Source organism: Haliaeetus leucocephalus, unplaced genomic scaffold (assembly GCF_000737465.1).
Source record: "Haliaeetus leucocephalus isolate CR32 unplaced genomic scaffold, Haliaeetus_leucocephalus-4.0 Scaffold362, whole genome shotgun sequence".
Taxonomy (NCBI): domain Eukaryota; kingdom Metazoa; phylum Chordata; class Aves; order Accipitriformes; family Accipitridae; genus Haliaeetus; species Haliaeetus leucocephalus.
Genome location: NW_010972798.1, coordinates 2,489,700 through 2,511,032, shown reverse-complemented (window position 1 = coordinate 2,511,032; position 21,333 = coordinate 2,489,700). Strand labels below are relative to the sequence as shown.

Below are 21,333 nucleotides of genomic sequence, written 5' to 3'. Positions count from 1 at the left end.
GTTAGTCTAAGGCATTTAATACGTGAATTTTTTTTTTATTCTTTTGTGGCCTAAATACAGACAGACCTACCCCAGAGGTCCACGATTTACTCATATTAAATATGACTAAACTTTAAAAGGACAAGCATCCTGCTGAGCAAACTCCAGCACTTTTTCATCCATTGGTACTACTCAAAATGCTATTCAGATAAACATTTATTTCTTAACATATTAAGCTGCTTTTAATTTTTGGTCTGGCTGCAAGACATTAAAGGCTACATTAATACCTCTCAACCATCCAGAAGTGACTAGCTACTTGTGTTGGCTTATACAATAGCTAATGGAAAGGCAACATCAGCATGTGTTGAGCTATCAGCCTTCCATGACTTAGAATTCTGCTTCAAAGTTTTTAAATTTTATTTGTTTATATTCATATGTAGTGTCAAGCCTATTGTAATTCAGTTTATGAGACATACTTATATTGCCATCTTACCTCTAGGCAGTCATTGAACAGAAAGAGCGTGACCTGTTCTCCCCTGTCACAGAGGTCATCACCAAGTGCTACGGTTTCCAAACGCTGAACTAAGCTTCGGTGAGAGGACAAGAGATTGGCCTAAGCAACAGAAGCAAAAAGCTCATTAAGCATTTAGTTCAAGGGCTGGATTACTGCTTGCTTACAACTTAACACTGGAAATCTGTTTAAACCAGCACCATTGCATTTTAACCTCACATACTTTTGCAAAGGGAGCAATCTAGTGCACAGTCATTTTACAGGTCTGCAGCTTCAGAGAAAGTACTTACTGGACATCCATCAACTTCATAGACAACGTCAAAGAACTGCCTTTGTGCCTCTGTTTTTCTTTTGTCTTCATTAATATGTCTAAGGGAAGCATATGATATTTATCTTCAACATCATGCAACAATAAATGAGTGCACTGCATTTAAGACATACAAAAATAATGAAGCTAAACATTCAGAGATACAGTTCACACAGCAGCACTGGAAAACACAAAATTAACCACACTTGCTCACTGAAGTGTCCAAATACCATATGCTAAGCACATCGGAAACTTCAGAACCTCGAACAATATTCTTGTCATGTTATCAGTAGTTGACACACCATTCAGTTAATACATAATTCCCCTCCCCTGCCCCATAAGATTCTGAACTACAGACCAACCCAATGCAGTTCTTCACAGCCTGCATTTTATCCCCACAAGTCAGGACTGCAGCTCACCAAGAAGCAGATGCAAGAATAATTACAATTTAAAAGTTGTTGTTGAAATCAGACAAACATTTACCCAATTAATACAGGAGGTCTCATTGCTGGAGACATACGCTACACTTCAAAAAGAGGCGAGACTTACAATCTAAACAGCTTCAGCTTTAAGCTAATTAACTCGTGGAATTGTGCCAAGAATAGCTAATACAGGACCAGAAGAAAAACCAGTCCTTTCAGTGGATATATGCATAGAAGTAAGATTTAAAGACAAAACACATCTCTTCCACTCTGGAGGGAATAGATAGAAATTAGAATTGGAACAGAAGAGAGGACTCGGGAGGTTCAGCTTCATGCTGAGGCAGGGAGTCAGCAGAGGTCCAGGTAGAAGTGCTGGGTAACAACACCACAGATCGCTTCAAATGCCGTGTCACAAAATGCCAGTGACAACAGCGGACAAAGAGACTTAAGAACACATACAATTATGCATACTTACATGGAGACTAAAGTTATGGCAACACCACACTAAGAGCAATTTAAAAGGAACAGAGATCTAAACAGTGTATAACAGTATGGTGCATAAAATGAGCATCACTTACGTCATCACTTCCTTTAATGATTCAATAGCTCTCTCTAGAGTTATTTTGTCTGGGTTCTCTTCTGCTGTATGCTTCTTAATATCTACGATTATAAAATAAATAAATAAAACCCCCACACACATTATAAGCACCTGAAAAAAAATATGAAAAATTCAAGTTTAAACTGTAAGTCAGATGACTGAAGAAGTCACAGCTATCCTGGAGTCCAAATAGCCTTAATTAAGTGGGGAAGCAGGCTGAGCAGCAATATTGTCCTTGCATCTCATTAAGAAAAAAACCACCTACAACACAAAACCAAACCCTCAAACTATTAAAAAAAAAAAAAAAATCAACAAGACCATGAGCTCTTTGTGTTGAAGTGCAGAGACAAGCATAAAAGTCTTTTTCTAACTGAAGCAAAGGGAGGTGGTGGTGTGGTTTTTTTAATCATTATTTTTATTAATGTAGTCATTATTACAGCAAGTGGTTGATACCAGGTGGAACACATGAAGCTGTATGACTTGTCAATACTAACTGCTCTCTAGTTTATGCTAGCTGCATTTGAATCTCAGTTATATTTGGTATTTGAAGAGACAAAACTGTTGTCAGAGAAAACTTTTCCTCTACCTGTATCCTGCAGACAAATATATGAACAAGTGAAATTTAGCCAAAAGTATGCTTTCTTCAGTAATTGGTCTTGCTGACTGCCATTAAGCATGATTAACTTCCAGAATCAGGCTTGTTTTATATGAGAAAACCTGTTGTTAATTATGACATTATTTTGGTCTTCACACCTTCACAGACAAACTTATATTAAAAAAATAAATACATCACTAGATTACCATTTAGTAGCAGAGCAACACTAGGCAGCCTTTGAACAGGACGGATAAGGAGTTCAGCTAGGCTTTGGCGGCCACATTCAGGTTTAGCTTGGTTTATCTGGGGAAAAGAAAGGGGAGAAAGGAAGTAATTCTTACTTTTTTTTTTTCTCCCCCCCCACACACAAAAAAAACCCAAAAAATCACAAACTAGGAGAAAGATTGTCTTCCTTGAAACTAGCATCACAGTAAAAGTTTGAGAATCATTTACCACAGATACTCAGTCATTAACAGATCATGTTAAAAACACATTATATTCAAATCTGCGCAGTATTTATCACATGATTCATGTTCTCAGAATTTCTAGTTTTAAATTGTTCATATTATCAACCCCTCATTCCTTGTTTCAGATGCTAATGCTAACGTGGAGTGGGACAGGGGACAGCCTGATCTCTTATTCATTTCCCCATCTTTTAGATATCAATATTTGAATATAATTCCTGGTACCTCAGAAAACATGAGCTGAAATCTGTCATTTGATTACTCCACTTTTTGAGACACACTTGTTGGGTACAGAAGAGGACTTAAAGCTACACTGCATTAATAATCAACTATATACCTTTATCTGAAGAGCTCAAGAGTCTTAAGACTCATCTTCAGATAACTCTTTCTTTGAAGACCATCTTCCTGTTAGATCTCCACTGTTATGCTCCTATTCATTAGTCACAAGACTGTTAAGAGATTCTACCTCCCTGGAACTTCACAGCTGCTGAAAGCAAGTTAAAAGCTATTTCAGAAATACAAGTCTTTTAAACACAGGGAGGGGGACCAATAAAAAGCAGAAGCTCTAGTTATCTTTACAGAAAAGAGAAGACACCTATTTGGGAGAAAGTAATCAAAATGCACTTTTTCCAGCAACAAATGCATATAATTAAACTACCTTGAAAGTTGTGTAACAGAGGAGTAACTTGGACTTATCCAAGAGTCTTACAAGGAGCTCGAGGGATTGAAGATCAAATCCTTCCTATTTCTTTCTCACCAAGAGACGTTCACATTCCTCCAAGCTTCCAAAATTCCACATTCTTACATCTACTGCATTAAGTAGTTTACTTTGTAATGGTCTCCATGTTCTACTCGAAAACTTAGTTCTGCAGACACTTACCTTTAGGAAGGCATGAAACCTTGGCTTCTGTTTTTCACATCGAGTAATAGTCTCCTTGCTCATTTCGAAGAAATTCACAAATGGAGGGTAAGTTTTCAACAAGTCTTTTGACTGAAAGAAACAACTGTTATGGCTCTGCTTTACATATTATGTAGCATTGTACATATGTTCATATGCCCTGAGCCATACAAAACTGCTCAAAGGCACATTTCAATAGATAATAATAAAAAAATGTGTTGTAAACCCATGTGTGTTCACAGAACAAGTTAAGACATTTTTGCATGCCAGATGCCCAAGATTCTATGCTGCTGATTAAATGCAGACTGCTCTCAGAAACATCAAGTACACATGTTCCAATCTTAGAAGCTGCTGAGTAGGTCAAGTAGAAGGCAGATTCTCACCTAGCAAGATGCTTTTGGTGAGAATTTTGGAAATTTCAGACCGGTATTTTCTCCAGTTACTGCTATCACCTTTAGAAGACACCAAACCACCAGAAGCAATACCTTAGACTGAAAACTTCTGAACACCAAACATGATTTGCCTCAAAATGATCAGGTCAGCAAAAGCACAAGATACCTAGCAGACTACTTATCTTAAAATGCATTGCAGTCCCGATCTAGCTTTCCTGTTCTGCACATTGTGTACTTAGGAAAACAACAACTCCTTATTCAATCACACATGTCAAGTCTTGAAGGAAGAACACAAGAAATTTCCGTGAAAAGTTATTTTCTTAGTTATTTACTATTGATCAGAGGCAGCAGATAGCTAAGGTTACAGGAAAAGCCCCTTCTAACGTCCAAGTAAAAAGCATATCTGTAGTTTTGCAAATTACAGTTCTCAAACTGTATCTATCTTGAGTTTTACACTCTCGTTCAAGTGGAGAGACACATACACTTAAACTTGACACGGATTACCTATACGAAGTATATCATCTAACTCAACTTAGAAGTCTAAACAGAATATACGATACAAGTTAGTGTTCTTCCTCGCTCAGTAGTGCTTCTCTTGTGTTTGCTAGCTCCTACAAATGGATTATTTGTAAGGTGAGGTAATAGCTCATAATAGCTCTAATGCATAAAAAAGAAATAGACACTTACATATTTAAGAATGATATCACCAATACTTCTACTTTCAGTCCAATTCATCATAAGATCTTCCAGGTCTTCCTAGAATACATGCAGGGATGGAGGGGAAGAAAATAAGACGAAAATGAACTGCATAAAGCTTAAGATGGGATCAGTGTTCTGCCAAACACATATAATTAGCTGTGCGTTTCCATGCTGACAAAACGGGCAATCCTAAAAGCTGTACAATTTCACAGTAAACCCCTTCAATCTACCGAAAGCTGAAAGCAAGACCTCTGGCTTACTGAATATATAGTTTTGAATCAACGCAAGCAGAGCCTAGCAGTGTATCGGCACGAGCCAACTCTGCAACAAGATGACTCGGCTGTGTCCAATACACTACAGAACATTTCCCAAATGATTATTTAAAAAGCATACACAGAAGACAGTTGAACCAATTCTAATTAAGAGTGCACTGCTAATATAAGACTCTTAAGTCCATAAGATAGGATTGAAATAGAACTAGCATAGATTTCCCTCACTTGCTGCACCAGGGTGTCAAGGAAAGTGCAAGCAAGCTGTTAAGCCTATATCAGCTTGAGAAGGATCAAGCTTATTCACTGTCAGCTAATAACAGGGACAGGAGGGCACAGCCAAGGGTTCACGATTCACCTTAAGTGAAAAGGATTCACCATTAATATTGGTTTGTTGCTGCCACTTCTCTTTATTACACCGAAGATGAAGGAAAACACAACCACTACGCTTAAGCAACTTTGTCTACACTGCATGCTGCAGGTGAATCCTACTTGACACATGGACACACACGCTTTACTTTCATCTCAGTCTCAGTGGGCGCATATCAATATCTATCGTGATTAGCTGGACTGGATCCTAGTGGTTGGAGAAAAAAAAAAACCCAGAACAAACAAAAAACCCAACAACAATAACAACAAAAAAAACACAACAAAAAACCCAAACCACTGAGTTACAGGCAGTCTGCAAGTCCCGCTATTTTAAAAGCCTACCATGAAATGCAGACAGCAGCAGACATATGCCATTATTTGAAGATTTTATGACTTCATATTTGAGGAAGACTTGCATCATAGTCTATTGTGAGACCCAGAGATGACTTCAGAGAGTGCTTGCAATCCAGATAAAAATATAAAATAAAGAAAGCAAATCTCAAAGGGAATTCTAATCAATTATTATTAGGCCTCAGTACCAGGTCAACTGCTTCACAGGCTGAAGTGCAAGCCAGATTTATGAGCTGGTAGTTTCTGACAATTGGTTCAAAGCCATTTAACAAGGGATTAGTTTTTCCTACTGAACGGTAGAAGTGTCCTTATATGAACATGTCTATAGCCCAGGAAAACACCAGGGGTGATTTATTTTTTTGGGGTTTTTTGTGGTTTTGTTTGTTTTTTTTGAATTCCATAGCTTTAGCTATCCTTCCAAGAGTCCTTGCTTACTGCTTTAATAGAAACATGTATTTTATAAGCACTTGTGAGAGTTAGACTACCATTTGATACCACTGGCCCTTTTGACCAGTTTTATATCAGTTACAGAAAACCTCCTACAGGAAGTGGTATTAAAATGTGAAAAGGAGAAGCCAGCTCACGAATGGCAATGTTAGTTACATGTACAATACTCAGACCTCAGATATTTATAAATAAGCGTTAAATCTTAAAGCATACTTTTGATTTGCACATAATTCCACAGGTTGAACAGTATGTAACAGCACCAGGATGGCTCTACACCTATCCTGCAGATAGAACTTAACGCATGCAGAAAAGATTCAAAGTCTGTATCAAAGCTTCCCCTGCAGGGGAGAAGTTGCAGCTTGCCTTGATTTTAGTATGCACGTCAAGAATATCTGGAATGCTGCCAAATATGGTCTTAATCTCTTCCTGTGCAAGGATTGGTCCTCCAAGTTGTCCTTCCTTCTCCAACGGAACTTGAAATAACTGATGAATTAGACAAAAAAAGTTAATACCCTCCCAACCACCACACATTGTGTTAGAAATAGTTATGAAAGCAACAGTGTTTTCCTTCCAGATCATACTTTCGTGCAGTCACAATCTTGAGATACTCCCATTTAGCAAGAGTGGGTTACAACGGAGTCGTTTTAAGATACAAACACAGAGTCTGATACACCACTACAGTATAACCCTCTTTCATCTACCTTTCTCCTCACACACATCTTACCTCATTCTTTAAGTAGATTATCAGCTGCAATGGAAACAGACTTTCTAGAAGTTGCACTCTTCCTGTAAGCTGTTTGCTATTCTGCTCTTCTTGGAATAATTAAAACAAGTTTTTTTCCCCTGCCATCTCTCTCTATTCACTAATATCTTAAAAATCCGAGTCATGAAGATCCCATTTTCCTGAAGCTTGGAATTTCCATACAAACTGCAATTCCACTGCAGATCCCAGATTAGAAATGGTATTTTCCAACCTTTATTATTAACAGATACTAAACATTTTTATGTCAGTAAAATTACAGGAGACTGTTTACATTGTCATCTTTTTACAAACCTTTGATGTACCCAAGGCCTCAAAAGCCTGCAGATCACAGGCTGAAAATAATCATTCATGTAAACATTAGATGTCTTATTACAATTGACCTACAACTGCTTTAAAACCAGCTTACCTGAATGATTGTCGTTAGAATATCAACGTAGTTACTCTCTGTCTGATACAACTCCTTTGCAACCTGCCATCTTGCAGACTGCTTCAGTGGAAGAGGAGTTGAGTTTTTGGAAGGCCTTGCACAGGGTTTTGGTGTTTCTGATGAAGAGATATTCCCAAAAGAAAATAGAGCTTTATCACAATAGAAAAGCTCACCCTCAAAGACAGGAAAAAAAAAACCTTCAGAATTTTTAAGGAAAGATAGTTGGTTTTGTTTTGTTTTTTTTAAAGGCTATTCTGTAGGTTATTCTATAGTTGCCACAGCTCTTTCTAGAAAATGGCTTGCTTTATTACAGCTTAATGATAGAACAACAGTAATATATTATTCGTCAAAATTAGTCTGAAACTAATAAGCCATTCATGGGCAGGTCAATGACTTAACCCTACTATGTTTAGTAGGAAGTGAAGATTAGGTGCCTAAGATTATTTATACATACACTATGTACAAAAATACTTTTCTACTTTCACTTTGCTATGTAAACAATTACCTTTCAGCTGCCTACCAAACTTGCATTAGGTATGTAGCTCAAAACCATTTATTAAAATCAGTCCTTGCATGCAACACTTACATTTCATCCTGGGGGGGAAGACACAAAGAAGTAACTTCTCTTAAAGCTAAAGCCAAGGTGGATCTGGAACAGTCCATTAGCTTTAAATATTTGCTCATGTATTGGACCTCAGAGACCTGTACTCACTCATTCTGATGTCAAAGTTCATTACTGTCACAGTTAATATGAAATAAGTACCTTACCTGTTGTTTTCAAAATAGCACTTTTTCTGAAACTGTCTGCTGATGTTGATTAGAAGAAAACTCCGTCCCAGGGGTTACAAGTATGCTAGCACAATCTAAGAAAGCTGATCTTTGAGACTAAGCAGATTTTTCCTGTATTCCTTCTGAATTATCACTTACAGGTTGTGCCTCACTGAGATTTCTTATTTGACTTGTATATAGGGGCCTTTTTAAAGCAGTAGTAACTGCAGTTACCTCCTCTATATAATGGAACTGGGGCTTTTTTTTTTTTTTTTTTTTTAAAGCCTTGGGTATTAGCTTTTGACTTATCCAAAATTTTGCAGTGCCCACTCTTCCACAAGAGCCATGTGCAGAGATATTAAAAGCTCTTTGCTAGTTAACTCAAAATCAGGTGGCAATTTATATTCTTGTGAAGTTTTAGACATGACAATTTGCTGGCACAAACAGTGTTACCTCAACAGAACATTTCAAAGACCCGGGAGTGGGCCTTGCAGGAGTTTTCCCTTTAATTCCTTTAGGAAAGAATCTTTGTCCTCCTTTCTCCAAGTATCTTACCGAAGAGGTTTTTAGATGATTTACTGTTAACTACATTTCTTTTTTGCTACAGATTTTCAGCACAGTGTTTGAAGCGTTTTAGAGTGACACTATACTGTACTTCATATTTATCAACTCTGTATCTTTTCCTTCAGATATGAATATGCTTACTGTGATGACAAGAGGCAGCCTGGCCTCTGTCTGAACTCTTCACTCCAATTCTGCTTTCTGCACACTTCGAAAAGGCGAAAGCCTGGAATAACTTAGCAGATCTGTAGCAAAACTTGCAAGACTTCCCTACCACTACTGTTAGCACTTGTATGCAGAGAGCTCTTAAACATTGCAAGTGTATCTGGATGAAAGTTTTTAGCTCTACCTCCACTGGTAGTGTTCGACTCTGGAGTGTTAGAAATATCCAGCAAGGACCCAATAGAAAGCGAATGTTCAGCTGATGGCCTCTTCCGAGGAGGGAATGGCGACATGTCTGTTTCTCTGGTCAGTTGTGCAAGAGTCTCTTTCAAACGGCGTCTTTTGCGATTGCTGTTTGGAGTGTTCAGAGAAAGTAATGACACAGACTTCTTGAGGCCAGGACTCTCCGACTGTAGTAAAAGAAGGTTTATTTCAGCGTTTTTACCCGCTGGGTCCAGCTCAAGTCAGTGCAAAGGTAAGTTAATTGTAGAGACCAGCACACAACACCAGTCTTCTTAGGGAAGCTAAGGGAAAAAGGGCAAAGCCCTCCTTTGTTTTTTTTCCTGGAAACTGGAAGCCACATTAATATTTTGTTTGACGAAAAATAAGTTCAACCTTTGGGAAGCAGAAAAAAAGTTTCTTCTAAATTAGTATTCTATGTATAGAATTTATAATGAATTAACTGGAACTTAAAATGCTACTTTAAAACATTTTATCTCTGGCCCCATGCATACTACCATGTATGCTAATTTTACCACCAAATACATGCTACACATTATGTGAGAGAGTTCAACATACCTTCTCAAATAAATACATGGACTCTCCAGCTCTGGCATCCATTTGAATGCTTCCCCAGAACCACTAAAGGAAAAAAGAAAACACGCATTAACACCACATTACAGTGCTTCACCCAAAGTTAAAAATATTCAAAATAATACATATAATATTAAGGCAGCTTGCATACTAAATGCAAACATGTGGTTTATTCAGGGGAAAAATATCTCACATACTGAGTATTACATAGCAATATTCTTTCAAAAATTTGTCAGCACTAACCTCTTGCTTTACGACATAAAGTTTTTTTAAAGGTTCAAATGGAAGATCTTTTACTGTACTTTCTTCAACCACCAAGTGCGTACACCTTTCATCACCAACTGGTAAATAATGCCCTCCTAGATAAAAAAAGGCAAGTTAGCAAGACTGAAGAATATTACTGTTAGAAATTAGTAGCTCATTTGATAGTTCTGTGGCACCTATCATTAATGAAAGGAGAGCCAAAGAGAGATGAACTATTCGGTGAGCTGATCAGTTGTGGGGCTTACATAACACCCTGGATATAATCAGCAGTGGATAGCTTTTAGGAAATAGGATGTAGCACGCAGTAGTACAGTACACACTGAAAAGTCAAGAGTGCCTGGAGTTCAGAGGGTTCTTAAACCTGTCTGGCAATAAATGCAATATTCTTCTGGAAAGCTTTTCTTGTTTCTTGAGCAAGCCAGGAATACTTACCCTAAAGACAACCCCAAGCTAGACCCTGTGCATGTCACAATACTATAAGTAGCTTTAAGCAAACAGGTGAGGGGAAAGGAAAAGAAAAAAAAAGCAAACCCAGTCAACTTTCATCTCCTTAGACAAAGCCTACCAGTTTGCCCCATTCCCATCTCTACAGTTCTGTTACATGCAACTCTAGCAATACAAGGCTGGAGACTTTAAAGTTATCTGTTCCATCATTAGTGTCAATATGATTATTGATCTTGTACTACACTATCAAAAAATGGAACACTTCCAAGCAAGTGTTTTACCAGTGATGATTCATATCAAAGTTGTGGATGCTTTCTGTGAGTTATGTAAAGATGCATACCACAACAGTGATTATGAAAACTGATGCAGAATATACACATTACGTAGCAAGTTCTCCAGGATATCTTCAAGCATCCCATAATTACTTCTTTTTAAATTGCCTAGTTTCAATCAGCCTAGGAAGTCTGAAGTCTTCAACAGCTACCAGAACTTACATGCACACGACACCTAAAAATTAATTTATAGCTCTCCAAGTTGAAGAGTATTCATGATCCAGCATTTCAGCTTCACTGAAGCACTTATCAGCTATAAACCCCATTCTTTCCACAGGTCTACTTTCATAAACAATAACCTTGCATTTCTGTCATTTCTTCCATGTTAGCTTTCTCATCATCAGAGAATCCAAGGAAACTTAACATGCAATCCTGGAAAGGAGGAACCTTGAACTGATTTCTGAAGTCATCATCAGCTGCACAGAAGTCACTGAAAGAAAAAAAAAAAGAAAAACCAAAAAAAAAGATAGAGATGCACAAAAAGGTCACTAAATCAGTGCTACATCACTAAACAAAAGCTCACAACACTACAGGTGAACAGGATGTAAGGTTCAGGCTGAAGGAAAATAAACACTTACATTTCATTCCTTTTCTCCCAAGCCTTATAAATCCACTCAGCTTTCACAATAGGAGTACCAAGACTTACAGCAATCTACAAAACAGGAAAAGCACAGGTTGTACCAAGTAAGTATTTCCATTTAAGTCTTTCCCATGCCAAGAAAAATTAGTAACCTTGCTTTTACTTTTTTAAACAGATACTACAAAAAGTGAACATATTCCTTCAAGAATCATGTCCAACTGTAACTCCCAAGAGTTAGAATGTATTAATTCTTCAGCAACTAGGAGATCAGATCAATAGCTATTTTGACACTTACTCAAAAGTGCACCATTTTGTTAGTCTGATCACCTTCATCACCCACAAAACCAAGTCTCTGTTGCAGTGGAATATGGGATCTTTTTTCTGCTTTTGATACTTTGTATGACAACAAATATCCTAGCATGCTTTTACCAAAGAGGAAGCAACTATTCCAAAGGTAACTTCCATGACTGCTTGAGAGATTGTAAAGTTTTCTTAATTTTTCCCTTTGAGTTGGCAGAAATGAGTGTTTGAACAGAGTTAGAAAGCTGGTCTTCTCTTCCAACTGGAAGATAAGACAGACTAAGAAAAAAGCAACAGCCTACTAACAATTCAAACAAGGGAGAGTCAAGGGACATAGGCATTGCTATGTCATGTTCCATGGTACAAAAACCTATAAATTTGTAATTACCTGTCAACTGGACATACATATCCTGAAGGATTCCTTTCTGGTGTTGTCAGAAACAAACAAACAAAAACCTCGCATATATTTATACATAAGGGATGATTTGAACACTTATACATAGCAAGTTAAAAATAATTTTTGAAAGAAGATGCACACAAATTGAGTACTGAAGTTTTTTGCAAGTTACCTCGAAGTTTATGGTTTGGAGGGACAGAAAAAGCAGGTATGTTGATACATAAACACTTGTTCATTGAAGAACGATTGTTCATCAACATCTTAAGTACCAATAATATCAGTACATGAATGGCTTAAGTATCTTAAGTACTGATAACATCAGTACTTAAGAAACATTTTGGTTCTTGTTATTTACTATACTTGTCTATTTCAAAATCTCTGCATTCAGGCAATTTATATTATTTAGATCTCTAACAGAGGCAAAAACATGTCAAAGCTCAACACCAGAGATGAGCTCACCATTACAAGTCATTGTTGTTAGTACAGGAGAAAATGCAGCAACTTACAAGCTGAAGTATAAATTACAGACTTAGTCTACAAGAGCCAAATTCTTAAAGTTTCCATGAAGTACCAGCTCAAGCTTACATACTCTGAATTTGTCTCCATGCGTTGAGTTAGCCACCAGATGTGTAACTTTTGAGCTAAAGTCCCTTCGAATAATTCCACCCATATGATGGACCAAGGTCACTAGCTTAACCTGAAAAATAAAAATGAAATAAGTTTTCAGGATATCTTTTGAAGTGTACAGTGCAGAGTGAGAGCAGTACAAAAATAGTTCACACAGCAAGCTACAGGAGGCTACATTAAATGTCTAGGAATAGTAATGCTCCGATTTCTTCTTAAAACAACTTGTTTACATCTACAGGAGAAGATATAGCTGACAGAGCAAAAGAACTCTTAACTTTTTTTTTCTTAACATTTAATACAGCCTTGCTACGTAGCTTGAGGAAGACTACCCAAGCCACCAGCACTCTCGTCATAATCATACATAATGCCTTCAACTTTTCACACACAATAGATTTGAAGCATGGTTTCCTCATTGATTTAGTCAATTCTACCTGAAGGGGCAATTGCCAGAATTTACATAAAATTGCCATTTGTTCAGTGTGAATCTAGCAGATCAGACCTAATTATACCTAACACTGGGCAAAGGCTTTTGTTTTGGGTTTGGTTTTTTTTCCCCAGATGAAGATGTGGAGCCATATTATTGATTCCCAGGTGTCCAACAGGGAAATTAGGTGCCAACTGCATCACTGGAATGGAAAAGCAAAGTGCTAGAGTATCAAACCACTTCATACCTAGATAGTGCAAGACCAAAGTCCTGATAGCACAATAGCAAAATAGCATGGCAGCAAGGTAACTTGTCTGCAAATGCTCCGAACAGGACTACAAAGCTTTATTTGACCACACTACTAGCTGTACAAATAAGTGGACACTATTGGGTAAATATCATCCTAGCTGAAGCCTCAATCTACCAATCTTTTAGCCCTGCTAAATTAGACCTGTTTAATGTTACCCAGCAAAAAAGTAACCAAACCCAGCATGGACAAAATGACTTGGACATGGAAACAGTTTTGTTCCCATCCTCAAATATCACTGCCTGTGCACATGCAACAAAACAAAAGAACAAACAATTCACTCCTCCCATACGAGCTCCAGTCATGGTTAAACCCTATGAGTGACAGAATAGAAGAGTATTTTGAAAATAAAGTTAACATAGTTTTACCAATCCAAAGGAAAAAAAGTCTTACTAATTCATCTTTCTTTCTGAATCCTGTAAAGCACAGTACCAAGTTCAACATGCTTGCACAGTACAGTGGACGACAGGAGAAAGGTAAAGGCTGAAAGCAAGAAGTAAGCTTATTAGTCAAAAGCATACTGCTTCTGTTAAAGTTTTATCATTACCTTTAATACAGTACTATTGTTCCTAGTATTAAAATGCATCAGACACTACTCCAAGTCTGTGTACTCAGTTATACCGCAGCTCCAGACCTGCCAGTGTTCTAATAAAGTAACCAGAGCATCCCCAAATTCCACAGGTCGCACTCCATCCTTTTTTTTTCCTCCCCAATCCATCCCCTCTGTGTGACAACCTTTGGAAATATCAAGCATCTGCTGGAGCATCATTTGTATGCTGCCTCTCCTAATGGCACAATCCCAACTAGCAGGTCAACAACTCCCACAACTACTGCAGTAATTGCAGCCTTACTACTGTCTGCCTGTGCTTTCTCGCTACATGCAGTATTCTAACATGGTATTAGAAACTTGCTTTTCTTAAAATTCTCTTGCTAAGACTATTTACGATTGATTGACAAAGCAAAATAGATTTTATTTTGAACACTTCGTGTTTAGAACTCACTGCACCAGAGAGCTACTCAGCTGATTTCAACAGAAAGCACATACCTCTCCTTTTTGTGCACAGTGCAGTACTACTGGAGGTCCAATGACACGGCAATCTGCTTTGCAGAGCTTGTTAAAGATAGAATCTTGGAAGTCTGATACAATGAAGATAGTCTCAAATTCTGGGGAATCAGAATCTCCAAGCTCTTCTACTGTGTCTGTCTTTATGTAGGGCACTTTAATTTCCTTGATGTATGGGGATGAAGGGGAAAGCATTATTCAGGCAACATACTTACACCAAAGTTAAAATTCAACTGATGTTTATTTTGGACCATTAGAAAAATGTACAGTTCAGATTTAAACAGAGACAGGCTCTTAGAATTTGTGAAAGCGGAATGAGATGCACTGATCGCTAGCATAAGAATAGCTATGAACTGCACCTAAAAAATGTCTTCAAGCAATTCCTGCTTCTGAAGGACAAGAATTCTAGTTACTTTAGTAGTTTATGTATCAGTTCACACTGATAATATAGTATTGGAAATATCTACAGATAGAAAAAAGGAAAAAAACACAACAAAAGCACCAAACTAAGCACAAAAGAGAAATGAAATTTCAGACTGTCAGAACAGCTTAAGGTACTTCCAGATACTACTAAAAAGTAGTATCCAGCTTGCAACAGCAAGCTCCGTGCTGCATAAGATCTAAAGAACAGAAGTCAATTTTGTTCATTGCTTGGTATTTTTTAAGGGTTCTAAAAATCTGGTCTGTTTCAATTACAATCATTAGTTCCAAATTTTATTTTCTAGGTTTTTCACATCAAGAAACAGAGAACCACTTCTTACACTTAAGTTTAAATGGAGCTCTCAATTGAAAGAGAAGTCAATTAACCAATTACGAAGTCAGTTCATAGCAAAAACTTATGTGTTGACTCAATACAAGCATGCAGTTGAAAGTCTCCGTCAATATTTCTACCCCCCTGTTAGAAAACACCACTAATTAAGAGCTGCAGATAGTACTTCCATATTCGAGAAAGTGTTTGTAAAAAAGGCCAATTTTGACAAGCTTAAGTGACACCATCAGATAGATTAACATACATTGTGACCATTATGCCCAATTAATACAAATTAAAGCGTGTGCACATTTCAGTCCCAGTGAAGTACAACATGCTGCATGCAATCACATGTGCTTAATTGCATGACATACCATATGAATAATACTTTTTATTAGTTTTTCTTCTGATTTACCAGGACTAGTTTCCTTTATCTTTATAACTGGTACTTCCATTATCTTAATGGTCTGTGGAAGAGCAGAACTTTAGTACAGAACCAAATTGGTTACTAGAAGTCTAAAAGCATACCGTCTCATTCCAGTGATTGTTTTATCTTAGACCCACGTACCTCCAAGGCTTTCAGAAGCTCCTCACGTTTCCCTGCTTCCTGAACCAAAACCACTCTTGTTTCTATTTGAGGCATTTCTTCTGTTTATAGAGAAACAAGGATAATATTCGTATTTTAATAGAAAAATCCACATTAGGTCTAAATCAAGCAATAACATATAGAAGAATACAGGCAGACTGCATCCTTTCAAGATACCCTGTTTATCAGAAACAAGCCTGAAAATAAATGTTACCTCAAAAAGCCTGTCCCTTAATTAAGGCATACCCAACTGACCACAGAGCCTAAACTTTCTTGTATATGGTGAAACAAGATCCTGCAATTCATGACCACTTACCTCACAGTCAAAGCAAGAACATGCAAGGAGAGGCAGTGAGAGGGAAAAAAAAAATTAAAAATAAAATTTAAAAAAAAACAGACGTAACACCACCAAAATTATTGGCTTAATGTTTCTAGCAGAATTAGATACCAAGACTTGCTGGAAAACAGACAGCTGGTATCTCGTCTAGTTTCTGAGTTCCTGGCTGACAATGCTCATTACTTCCTAGTAACTGCTCAGTTTCACCAAGGAAGATCAGAACTGAAGTTCGATATCTTGTTCTTTTTCTCCATGTATTAATAAGCTTTCAAAGTATTAGGAGGAAGGGACAAGCGTTGCTCCACGTCATTTGCACCAGAAGACTGCCACTGGACTTTGGCTACTGTTGTTTTTTTAATTTCAAGATTTGTTCTTGAATTAATTTCAAGCTCAAGACTATTCATCTCTCTAAGGTCTACCCATACACAACGGAGCAGCTGTCGTTTCCAAACACCGGTGTCAAAATATAACCTGGAATGATTTATTCCACAGAAGAGTCATCAAATGGAACTAATAGTTTTCTATACATCAGCCAGAAGACTCATCTTCTGTATTTGACCTCATGGCTGTAACCCCAAATTTCTATAACAAGACAAGTTAAAAATTAAGACAATTCCTTTCTTTTGTTGAAAGGATATCAAACCAACACCATACTGGCTACCCTACATACAATTCTGTAGTTCAGCAAAGCGCTTTTGGTCTTTCAAAATTACTAAATACGTACAAATTAATCAGTCACTACAAAAACATAGTAGTCTTAAAATAAGCTTCTCCCATTACCTTCAACATCCAAAACAGATCCAGGAAACGCATTGTCTTTGGAGGTTTCTATAATTTTTGAATCAAGAACAGAAGAATCAGCCAAGAGGCTCCTCCCAGTTTCAGACACCAGCGTACTGTTGTCAGCCATGATTATGTCTTGGTTCTTCAACAGCTAGAAGATGGATGTGCTAAACTAAGTTACAGTTGCAAAAAGCTCATTAATGAGAGCCCTATGACCAAGGTAGTCAGAAGTAACTTCAGACTTCTGAAAACAAAACATTTAGACCACTCACACTGATAAGAGTGGTTCTGAAAGAGTATTAGGAGTCACACAATTGGTAGGAAAGACTGACAACAAACCTGTTACAGAAATGGTTGTGAGCAGGCTGCCTAGCACAGAAATTATTTACACAGAAAGCTGCAGAGAGGATACTTCAACTCTGAGCAGCAGGGAAGCACTAACTCTAGTGTTCATTTTTTAAAGTTTCATCACAAAACACCAACAAACTAAAAGCACTTGTTTGCTTCAGTGATAAACTATTATAAGCTAGATTTGAGACCAAGGTTAACGTTGTTAAAGTGAAACATTAGCAGAAGAATTAGGGTACACAAAGCAGCTTGCTAAAATTTGATTTTTCAGGTCAACTGGCTAGAGTTACTGTGGTTGCATAAAAATGACCACCCAGGAAGTAAAGCCAGCAGTATTTACTCAAAGAAAAATTAGGTTTCTCAAAATGCATGAGTATTTGCAAAGCTAATAAGGATATGTCTATTCATATGATCTAGTCTCTTGTCCTAGATTAACTATAATATAGAAGAAGTATCCATTCATCATCAGATAAAGAGGTCTTCTGTCTTCTCAGATAGACTATATCTGTGCTCTCCCTGCGCAAACAAACTTGTACAAAATGAGAGGAAAAAGAATTCTGCCTTTCCAGTATGTGACAGGTAGCTACCTGAATCTTGTACCAGAAAATTTGTTCCAAGACACCTGGCCAACATGTAGCACATTTTCTTTTGTGCGTGAAGCAAGAAACATACATTTCCTGTGACTCATCATTCACACACATTTAAATATTTGCACTGTGATATCAGAAGTTACCTAGAATACGCACTGTATCTGAACTGCTGCAGTATAACAACCCTCTGTATCACTTGAGCTGAAGTCATTCTCCTCATGACTGTAAATGCCCCTTTAAAAGAGTAGCCCCCCAAATAACACATTAAAGCACTGTCTGAAAGAGAACTGACAAGGTAGTAAAACCCCTAGAGAATTGCACATACTATTTTTCAAGTTGTGCAATGCCTGTCTGATTACACAGCAAAGTAAAAATCCAAAGACAAAAAACAATGGGTGTTTTGGCATAACAGCAATATAGAAAAGAGTTTATCTTCTAGATTTTAGGAGATCATGACTGAGACTCTTGGACAGGATTCACATCTTCCTAATACATCAAGTAAGTTCCTACTGTAGCGATGAGCAATAAGTCAACACTACAAATCTATCATAATTCTAAGCATATTCAGTCATCAAAATTGCCACCTTAGCTGCCATTTTGACATCATGCACAGCTGTGGAGGCTCCACAGAATTAAGGTTCCTAGCAGTAAGTCCCAGTCACCCAGCTAGTTTATCTCAGAATAGCTTGAGACCTAGCAAGAGGAGAAAGTAACTTTAACCGGAAAGTCTTTAGGGATCACCTATCCAGAAGGTTATGAAGGTACCACAGGGAACTGTCACACAATTACCTCTTCTTTGGCAGTAAGGGTGGAAAGAAGCATAATCTTGGAAGAGTCAAACCATATTGTTAATAATGATTACCACACAGACATAATTTATAAGTCAAATGAGACAAAAAAAAAAAACCCGCCAGTTAAGGGTACCATTAAAAGTAAATCCTACAGATTATTTTTAAAAAGACTGAGACATCATTATCATTCCTGTCATGCTGCTGTTGTTTTACCTAACAACGCGTATATGAACGCACACTTACACAGAACTTCACAGTATCTTTGGGAGAAGCCCATACTTTGGGCTGGGCATTGATTTTCTTTATGGCTTTTCCAATTTATTTATTTATGGAGTTCCATTCTGGATGTATTTTTTAAAAAATATATTCCCTGTTTTAATAGTCACATATTAATTAACAACATAATCCTAGTCACTAGATTTACACACTGGGAGTGCCAAGATAAGGAAGAGAACAAACAGCACACAGAAGATACAAACATAACAGTTTCCCCTCACATAAAAAAGAACAAAAGGCAGAACACCATCACTACAGCATTCAGGCCGACCTGAACGCCCTTAACAGCGTTACACTTACAAACGACCTCCCAATAGTTTCCGTGAAGCCTGAAGGCCACAAAACATCCACACGCCAAAATACGTTTTTAAAAGCAAGGAGACGACACTAAGAACCTTCCCACGCTGCCCATTTCCCTCCCGAGGAACCACCCAGGAGCCTGACCGAGCTGCCCTGCTGGGAGGTGGCCGGAGGCAAGATTAGATACCGCCGGCTACTCTCACCTCATGAGCTCGCAGGTGCCAGAGGGCCTGGGCCTCCGCCTTGCCCAGCGGAGACCGCTAGCGGCCTAAAGAGGGCCCGGAGCAGCACCGAGCAGCGGGGCTGCCCCGAGAGACCCCCAGACACAACCCCCGGGCCCCCTCAGCCGGCCCCGGCCCAGGCCGCCCGCACCCACCGCTGTCCTCCTCGGCCTCCCCCAGCCCTACCCCGGCCACACCCGCCCGTTCCCGGTATCCAGGGCCAGCTTCCCGCCCGTTCCCGGTGCCCAGGGCCAGCTTTCCCCTCACCGCCGATGCCACCTGCCGCCAACCGCAAAACCAGCCTCCGCCATGAGCGACCGCCACCACCAATTCAAAAAGCGAGCCGCCGGACTAACCGCGCCAAGCATTGGCTGCCGGCCACGCCGCCCCTCTGTAAGCCACTACCTCATTCGGCATCTCTCCGAGATGTCCCGCCCCCTTCCCCGCCCTTTTTGGACGGCGCTTCGCCTCCTGCCCTCTCTGACTGGCTAGCGCACCTGGCGCTCACGGCTGGGCGGTCTCCCATTGGCGGTGGGACGTTTCCTAGGCAGACGAACAGGCCTCGTTGGGGGAGCCGGTTGCTGAACGGGTGGGCGCTCTGCGCTGATTGGCTGCTGGAGGGGTTCGAACGCTTCCAACGGCCGCAGCGCAGAGGCCCGGATGGAGCGGCGGCGGCCCGGATGGGGCGGCGGGGGGCGGCGGCGCTCCCCCGCCGCCTCCGCCGGTCTGAGGCGCTGCCCGGATCCCGGCCGGGGAGCTCCGGAGCCGCTTGAACAGCCGTCCCGTGGCCGCACGGAGACAGCGGTTAACGGCCCGCAGCGTGTGCCGGGGGGAAGCTCGTCCCTCGGCGGAGACTGGCGGGGGGGGGGGCCCCCCCCCGGCTCCCCTCAGCCCGCCGGGCCTGCCTTGCCTGTCCGTCGCTCCCCTCACCGCCTCCTGAGGGAGGCCGTCGTGTCGTGCACAGCGTGTCCAGCTGGCCTTCCGACCACCTTTGGGCACCGCGCAAACGGGAGGATAAAGACTTGCTGTGGCCACCGTAGAAATATTAATGCTGTTAATAAGTCAGTAAGCGCTGCCTTGCCGAGGGTGTTTGTGTGCGTGTGTTATGCTGAGCTTCAGAATAATCAGTTCATTGGAAACGAGGGAAGAGAGCTGACAGGAGAAAATATGACTGGTCAAGATGACAGTCAACCAGCTGACTCAGTGGCACCAATCCCAAAACACATTAATTATACCAGATGCTTTCTCCGTCCTTCTTAATTTTCTCACGTACTAAAACTTGCTGATCTGGAAAGGAATTCTTTCACAGGGGCTCAGCATCTCTGACACCTGATGTAGCAGTGTCCACTGGACCAATGTAAAAAGAAGGAGAGAGAGATTTTCTATATCTAGAATTTTCTATTATATGCTAAATTCTTATATGCCAAACTGAATCTGTAGATCTTGCTTTTTTTTTTTTATACTACAGATTTTTATTAGTTCAGGTGTTTTCATGACTGATCCAGCAGCGGTTACTGCCAGTAAGAGTCCATTGACTTTTTATGATCTGGAAGAAAAGCAGAATAGGAAAGAGCGGAAGAAGCATTGTTTATGTGAATAAAGATTTGCCGGTGATGTACATGTAAATTAGGACTATTTTCTTGAGGAAAAGATTTCAGAATAACATCCTGCAAACCAAGGAGGTAATTTCTATTTTGACACTTGAGTCAGCCAATTATTACACAGTCCTACAATTACTTTTATTTCACATAGAGTAACTGCAACAATGACTTACAGTCAAAACACAGCCTAACCCGAGGTCCTTTTGTCACCTTGAAGTA

At 39.3% G+C, this 21,333-nt stretch overlaps 1 protein-coding gene across 1 annotated transcript in view; it reads right to left on the bottom strand.

Moving 5' to 3' along the window:
• The window catches only part of ECT2 (epithelial cell transforming 2), a 30,750-nt gene extending 10,601 nt beyond the window's left edge, over positions 1-20,149 (bottom strand). The window contains exons 1-19 of the mRNA XM_010572905.1: positions 20,011-20,149; positions 16,985-17,138; positions 15,850-15,929; positions 14,516-14,698; positions 13,864-13,953; positions 12,702-12,809; positions 11,414-11,487; positions 11,135-11,265; positions 10,039-10,154; positions 9,781-9,843; positions 9,170-9,392; positions 7,471-7,607; positions 6,665-6,784; positions 4,854-4,922; positions 3,757-3,867; positions 2,619-2,715; positions 1,798-1,879; positions 781-859; positions 473-592 (exon numbers count right to left, since the gene is read on the bottom strand). Coding sequence (XP_010571207.1) covers positions 473-592; positions 781-859; positions 1,798-1,879; positions 2,619-2,715; positions 3,757-3,867; positions 4,854-4,922; positions 6,665-6,784; positions 7,471-7,607; positions 9,170-9,392; positions 9,781-9,843; positions 10,039-10,154; positions 11,135-11,265; positions 11,414-11,487; positions 12,702-12,809; positions 13,864-13,953; positions 14,516-14,698; positions 15,850-15,929; positions 16,985-17,114 — 2,013 coding nt within the window. The 5' untranslated portion in view covers positions 17,115-17,138; positions 20,011-20,149. The remainder of the gene's footprint in view (positions 1-472; positions 593-780; positions 860-1,797; positions 1,880-2,618; positions 2,716-3,756; positions 3,868-4,853; positions 4,923-6,664; positions 6,785-7,470; positions 7,608-9,169; positions 9,393-9,780; positions 9,844-10,038; positions 10,155-11,134; positions 11,266-11,413; positions 11,488-12,701; positions 12,810-13,863; positions 13,954-14,515; positions 14,699-15,849; positions 15,930-16,984; positions 17,139-20,010) is intronic.
• Between the last annotated feature and the right edge of the window lie 1,184 nt (positions 20,150-21,333).